We start from the raw sequence: 7,782 nt of genomic DNA, 5'->3' as shown, positions 1-7,782 counted from the left end.
ATTTTTTAATGGAGTGGTATTGGCTGTTTATTAGTTAGATCTGAATTGATTTTATCTTGGAAAAGATTCCACATAAGAGAAGACAGTCAGGTTAAGAGATCCTACCTGTGAAACATTCCTACAGTCTCTGAACAAAAACTCAAGTCCATGAGGATGGGTTGGCTCCACAGACTGGCTGACATCAATTAGCCAGACCTGTAGTCACAGAGAGATAACAATTCACTTGGAATTAAACATTTCACATTCGATGAAACCTTTCCTTCCCACATTAAGGATAAGCTCACCTTCCCATCATGCCAAAGCATGTTGTATTCACTCAGATCAGCATGGACCAGGTTGCACTCCTTATACAACTGCTGCATCATCTGCAAGGAATCAAATTAATGAATCAAGTATGCTGTACTCCAAATAAATACCATTTGCATGACTATTTCCCCAATCACCCACCCAATTTACGTCTTGTTTTTTTTAGCTCTAAGTCTTCAGTAAAGTTCCATACGGGGAAGTCGCAGATTTGGTAAACTGCCAGCAAACTTAAGCTTTTATCACTGAGCTTAGCTTTGGCAAGTCAGAACAATCAGTCTGGTAAACTCACATCAGCTCTGCCAACCAGTCCATACGCATGAGACAGATAAACACATTTTCAAAATATACCTGTCATTCTCACCCCTATCACACAGGAAAGAAGTCTCACAGTTTTAGATACTGAATCCTAACTTAGTATGCATATTCACTTAAAACATGGCTGTGTTGCTCTACTGGTCCCAAGATCTGAGGCACAGACCATTTGTATTATCAAGCTGCTGGGATGGATGGTTGGTTTGTTTAGTCAGTTTGATTTGGTTTACAAAGTAATAGCAAGTGGACAGTTAGCAAGTACATGTTTGAAACAATTACAGCAGGTAATAGGAAATTAAAGTATCTACCATACAATATTCTGATTCATTCTCCGATTTCTAGATTTGCTAAAAAGAGGGGTGGGGAAGGGGCTATCCACTGGAGAGTGCTTAAGCATTATGAATAAAGTATTTGGTATACCCAGACAGACTTCAGAGAACCTCCTAAACCACATATTGCTTCCATAAAAGGAGGACTATTGCTCATAATTCCTCTGCTGCTAAATATCTGTTTGTCATCAAGTTCCAGCACATTTTCCATTGGGATTAAGATTAAATTTATTGTGTTTAAGGGCATAATTTCTTATTTATTTTGAGTCACACATTAAACAGCAGCAAAATAAGCCTTTGGACTCCATCTCTTGGAAGTGGTGCAAGCATCCTGAAAAATAAATAAATGCTGATTTGTCCTTTAAGTTATTCCCCTAAAAGAAAACACAATCCAGAACTGGAGGAGAAATCAGCATTGTCTTACATTAAGAATCTGATGGTAGGCCTTTTTCATATCTTCACTACTAAGTGTTACATCCTTTAGTTTAGGAGCTGGGACTTGATCCTGGCCAATGAAAGACATAACCAAGACGTGTTTCTTAAGGAGAACCACTTTAGGACAAGGAATTCCTGCATTTTGCATTCTGTGGATCAGAAAATTGATACTGATTAAGAAAAACAATATAAAACCCCCCAAACCCTACAGTTCTAGTTCGTGCTTGCTCATTTTCAGTCTTAAGAGAGCCAAGTGAAAAACTTGATCCAGGGTTGAAAAGTCATTGAAATAGGCCAACTGAAACCTGAATAAATCTATGTATTTCACAGTATTTCACACAGGAAAATTCAGATCTTAAGTCCCAAGCAGGTCTAAGAACAAAAAAAACAAGAAACAAAAAACAAACCACAAAACATTTTTATAGTTAGAGCCTGTTAGCTTCATAGGCTCATAAATTCTACTATGAAATCACTGAAAATGCTGCCAATTCATTAAACTGTAAGAAACCAACAGCTTACTCAATCTGTGCCAGGTTGTATATTATTTAGCCTAAAATCAAATCAAAACTTCTACCCAGACATATTTTCCTTAAACAGAAAATGGGAAACCCAACAGGTATTTGGCATCTACACCTTTTTTTCCTTACCTTGTTAAGTTATGCATTTCCTTCTCGGCCCACATACGAATAATCTTTCGTGGATTCAATCTGCCAAAGCGGTCTTTAAATCTGTAGTCATCCTTAATGTATTTGTCACGGTTCTTGAATTCATTAAGAGTTGTTTTGAACACTTTGATGGCACATTCTGGAGGTATAACTTTATCTTCAGTTGCACTTCTTATGGAAAAAGTCCAATATATAACAAAGTCAGCTATTCACATCTTCACAAGCAAATGCATAGGTTTGTTTTCTTATTTTTTGAAATATTCTAAGATAAAGCAATATTTAATATAAGATTTGCTTTTCTATCAAATTTGGAAGCCAATACTAGTTAAGTTTATACAAGTTCTACAGTTAAGCTTATATACATGTTCAGGTTTTGGCATTGAGATTATATGTTGCTTATCAAATAGGTTCCATCTCCTAATCTGTTATTACTTTACTTAAATGTCATAGCTAGTAACAGCTCTATTAATGGATGCACTTGCTTCAAGAAATTACAAGTGAAAAAAATTTTGCAGTAGAAAAATAATGGTAGTATCACAATGTTTTCTTAAGCACCACAAAGACATGGTGCATCTTTTCTCCCCACCCCCAACTTATCCCTCTCTCGACATCCCTAGATTACCTGTATTAGGGTTTATCAGTTCTTTCTAAAATAGTCTGAATTGAGTTAAATGCACTGCATTCACTACCAACATACCACAGTCCTTCCAGCGTGGTAGTCTTTGAAACAGGACTCTTGCATGACTTGCAAATGAACAGCATTACAACACTATTCTCAAGGTAACACAGAAGTAAAAACAGCACCTCCACTGAACTGCACAGATGGAGCTGATAATTCAGCAGTCTGCGTGACAAGACAATCTTCAGGCAGCCTAAGATGATCATGACAGCTCTGTAGCCTGGGGCAGGTCAGTAGAAAAGAGTTCCTCGGAATGCCAAGGTTTCTTTCTTATAAAAGCAGTGCATATTTTTCCACAGAAAGTTACAGTGGATTTGTCCTGAAGTGGGAATTTTTTTACTTTACAATTGGTACCATTTGGTTTTCAGATTTTTGTATTATTATTTGCAAGTACATTTATACAAACTTTAAATATTTTTGTGGTTTCTTCTTTTAAAAACATCTCTGCTACTTACAGCTACTGTCAGTAACAAATATACTTACTCTCCTCCATATGCATGAAAAACAACAGATTCTTTTCCTGTGCTGATGCAGCCTGTGATAGTCTCAAGCATCCCAGAATTGATCATCTTGTACATAAGTAAACGTGTTTTAGGATCCACTGCTTTCTCCTACAGACAAGAAATGAATACTCTAGTCATTAAAATAGTTCTTTGCTTTACAGTGGGTTTAGAGTATTTATATACTGCAAGTGTTCTACTAGGTGGAAAGAATAATGTATTAAGAGCATTCTCTCAATTGATAGAGAGGGGACAAAACCCAAACAAACAAACAAACCACAACTAAACCAAAGCAAGCAGATGAAACAAAGCCAAACTGCTGCAGCACTGTCATCTTAAGATTTAATACTCTCGGGTACCTTAACAGCTGTGTACCACATACACTATTTTAGCAGTTTGACGTAAAGTACAGACTGTAGCTCAAGAGCACTTTCTACAGTGTTTTCAAGAAGTCTTTACAAATCATGAATCAAAATATCCCAAGTATTATATTCCTTATATATCAGAAACAATAAAGCAAAACGCTCAAATTTGAAGTCCACAGCAGGCATTACCAGAGGCCCTGCTCTAAACTCACCCATAAAGCATATCAACTGACTTCCTAAATTAAGTCAGAGTTTATTTGGACACCTCATCTTCCTGAAATTTGCTATGAAGAGAGATATTTGGATCCGCATGCTTCAGCTGCAGAGGATTAGCCTCTGGATGGTTTCTATAAATAACATCTAGGCAGTTTATTCATTGTAGTTATTAAAGAGACAAGTTTAGAAAAAAAAAAAAAAAGAGGAAAAAAAATGGAAGCTGCTTGGTCTTATTTTGATCTAGTTCTCACAGTAATGCAGCTTAAATAAAGACAGCCTTTTTCTAGTAGGAGCTGGCTAATACATCTCCTCCAGTAATGTTTAACTGTTTCACTAAAAATGGAATGTTTCAAGAAATTACTCAAACTGTGTCCAGCTATTACAGCAGATAAAAAGTATATAGAAACTTGATTAAAAAACATACAGCAGTGGAATGCTCCTTCTTTTCATGGAGTCTGGCACTTCGACGCTCCTCAGAGTACGCATGTTGCTTTAAGGCATTGAAGACTTGATTTGACAGCTTTAAGTCCATCCCAATTCCATCCCCAACTTGGAATTCAGGTGCAAACTACAAATAGAAATAATAGAAAATTAAGCATTGTTACTAGCAGGCACCAAAAGTTGGCACAAGCAGAAATTTCTCATTCTAATCTGGAAAAAAAACGAGGGTAGATTAGGACCCATGTGAAACCCACTTTGTGTAACGCTGTTACTACATTAAAAACCATACTGCTCTAAACTCAGAACTTGAAGTTCTGCCTAAATTGATGTGAGATTACCTAACATCCTGTAAAAATAGCACTTGCAGCACTTCCTTATTTGCAGAAGTTGCACGAGTTAAGTTAAAGAAAACAGAAAGTTTGTACTATGACTGAAAAGCTGCAAGTTGAACGTTAGTTACTTGGCTCATCAGGCAAAACTAATTTTAAAAAGCATAAAAACTTAATTTACACAACAGTTACACTTTTCCAAAATAGTCTCGGTGTTTTATTTGCCAATATCAAACTTGTTGATAATTTTGTTTTGCCAAAACAGTTCTGTGCAAGTTCTTGAATCATGGTCATTTACAAACTATTATTAAACAAAACATCCAAGCATTAGTTCTTTTGTTGAATTACAGCATTCCAGTTTTACACACAAAGTAAGTTTCCCCAAGTTTTTGCTTACATTTTCCATGCGAGCAGTGTTCTTTCTTCCACATACCACTTCATCATGTTTAGTAGTAATGTCTTTTCCTTTTCCTATGAAGCCCCTTCTAGGTGTAGTAGTAGGTTTATCTGGCAGCAGGAAGATAAATTAATCAAACTTTACATGTAAAAAAACATTAACTAATGCTCATAAAGGCTCCACAATGCCCATGGAAGTCACAATTTTATTTATTAAATGGAATTAAAGACTTCAATTGTATGATCTTAATGCAGTCTTTTCTTATCCTAAAGATGACAGCTTCTTTTGCTGTGTAATGACTTACTTCTGTCTTCTCTGGGGTGTCAGACACACTTTTGGTGTGTTAAAGACAGGAATGTTCAGTATCATGTGCAGATAACTCAGCCAAATATACATGACAGACATGCATATCCCAGCAGTACTTGCCACGTGCAATAGTTGTTTTGCCAGATCCAGCCACCAAAGCCAATATACTGCCAGACAGAAGCCTGAAGTTACCCACCTAACTTCCTGCATAGCACCTCCCAATTAGGTGACCCAATTTTACATGGTCTATTAACCAAAGAAATTGTGGTGTTAAAAACTGCCACATACCTGCTCTGTAAGGATCATGACGGGTATCCTGCCAATCGACTTCATCCTCCGAGCTGTCACTGTCATAAGGATGCACCTTCCGATAGTTTTCAAAGGATATGGAGACTTGAGAAACAAAAGAAATAAGCATGCCCATGATTATCAGGGGTTTGCTACTTCCTCACAGCTCTATCAACTTAAGCAGAATGCCAAGAATATCTCCAAAGCAAAAATACTTCTTCTAATGAGGGTACCTTTGCTATCTCCATTGATCTTCTTCTCTTCACGCCGAAGCTGTGCATCATATTCCCTGTCAAATTCCATCTGCAGCATCTGAGCTAGCATTAGGTCACTAGAAGTGTCAGTATTTTCTCCTGTAATAAACGGTCCTTCAGCAACACTATGTAAAATTAAGCAGAAATTTTAAAAGTTACAATAATCTAAACAGAAACACTGCTTTATACCATTTAGTCAAAGACCATTTATACATTTTCATACCGAAGACCTCATGCACAGCTGCACAGAAATTAATGGATCTCAACTGTCTGCTCCCCCCGCAACCCAACACTAAATATTAATAGAGCATGACTTAATTTCTCTGTGCTACTCCCTTACAATGCAAATACAACTTAAACTTCTAGTTGTTTACTATTCCATAAGAAGAGTTAGGCTCTATTTTTAAGATGCCCTTTATGAAAGAAGGCATACAGGTATATATATATATATGTATATATTTTACAAATGAACATATAAAAACAGATTTAAAAATAAACACAGTGTTGCTTTAGCTGTTTCACAGAAAAAAGACCATAAGCAAAACATGTATGAGTTTAGAACGTCCAAGTATTAGGGAGAAACAGGTGATACACCTGACAGTTCTCAAAATAACTTCATACACTGTTAACAAGTCTCTGAAATAGAAGAAAAAAGAAAACTTCAAGCAACAACATTCCTGACAACATTTCTCAAAATTAAGCTTACAGAGACTAGTGTAAAGCACCCAAAACTGAAGGAAAAAAAAAAAAAACCAAAAAAACCCAAACACCATCAGGAAAGAAGGCAGTGTGACAGAGAAGAAAATCTAAGGAAGAGTTTTAACTGGGGAAGCCATCTTCACTGAAGAAGACCTGAAGAAGCAGAGTTAAGAGATAACAGGCAAAGAATTTACTATATCACAACACATTAAGCATGTGGTAGGGGAAAGCACGAGAGATAGAAGATGGCTTCATAACTACAGAAATCACTAATCCAGGACTTAAAACTTACGCAACTACTTCTGGAAAAGCAGCATTTTCTTCTTCCAGCTGCAGCTCTTTTGCCAGCTGTTCACTCATTACATCAGCAAGGGAACATGATATTGCTGTTGTGTTAGGGGCTCCCCACGGACACTGTGAACGAATAAACATTTTCTTCAAGTCAGCAAGAGATGCAGTAGCAACCCAGTAATCAGGATAATTAGCTGTCACTGGCTCTAAAATAAGCTCATGTAATCTTATAAGAGCTTGCCTGCTACAGGTACTTAAGGAAGTATGATAAACTAAAGTACATATAATACCTGAAAGAGTAGTTTCATAAACTCAAGAGGGAGAACTGTGACTGAAAGCATGTTCATGGTCACTTACTAATGCGGGGTGGGGGGTAAGTCGGTTTGTCAGTACCCTTTGAGGACGGAGGCAAAGCCTTTCCGTAAAGTTTGCTTACAAAAAGAGAGTCTATGTAAAACTTCTCTTGGAATACCACAACAGTAATGGCTCATGCACAGCTCCCTCCCCCGTTTCTGGAGCCCTAAAAGGATAGCCATCATTAACATCCCCTCAAAATCGCAGAAGCATGCACACAACTTTGCTTGGAGAGGCAGGAGTTGAGGAATGAGGACTCAAAGTTGTGACTCACTGCCTACCGCCTTGCTAATCAAACTCGCTGGAATCCAATGCCCTGCTTACCATCAGAGCTTAGCGAGAAGCACCACATTTATCGGGGTCTAACAGCAGCTCTTTCCAACAAGGAGATAATCGCTAACCGCAGCGAACCATGCCATATCTTGTCCAGCGCGGCTCATTCCTCGCTTGGGCAGTGAAGCCAAACGCTCAGTTTCCCGAATAACTGAGGCCTTGGCTTTACTGACACCTCTGCGCGTCCTCTCCAGGGCCTCGCCCGCTCCAAGGTAGGCGTGCGGGAGAAGTGCGGCCGCGAACCAGAGCCACCTGCGTTCCCCTCCCCGGTGCCCCGGCCTGC

At 38.0% G+C, this 7,782-nt stretch overlaps 1 protein-coding gene across 1 annotated transcript; it reads right to left on the bottom strand.

Annotated features, from left to right (window-relative positions):
* Positions 1–105: 105 nt before the first annotated feature.
* RIOK3 (RIO kinase 3) lies at positions 106–7,018 on the bottom strand (the record flags this gene model as incomplete). Its single annotated transcript, XM_010022085.1, has 10 exons — positions 106–195; positions 285–365; positions 1,372–1,531; positions 2,030–2,218; positions 3,210–3,337; positions 4,232–4,375; positions 4,975–5,084; positions 5,569–5,673; positions 5,802–5,947; positions 6,814–7,018. Coding segments are annotated over 10 exons (1,358 nt in total), but the record flags the coding sequence as incomplete, so codon positions are not given.
* Between the last annotated feature and the right edge of the window lie 764 nt (positions 7,019–7,782).

The sequence above is a fragment of the Nestor notabilis genome, unplaced genomic scaffold (genome assembly GCF_000696875.1).
Source record: "Nestor notabilis isolate BGI_N333 unplaced genomic scaffold, ASM69687v1 Scaffold32839, whole genome shotgun sequence".
NCBI lineage: Eukaryota > Metazoa > Chordata > Aves > Psittaciformes > Psittacidae > Nestor > Nestor notabilis.
This window is presented reverse-complemented; position numbering and strand designations above follow the sequence as displayed.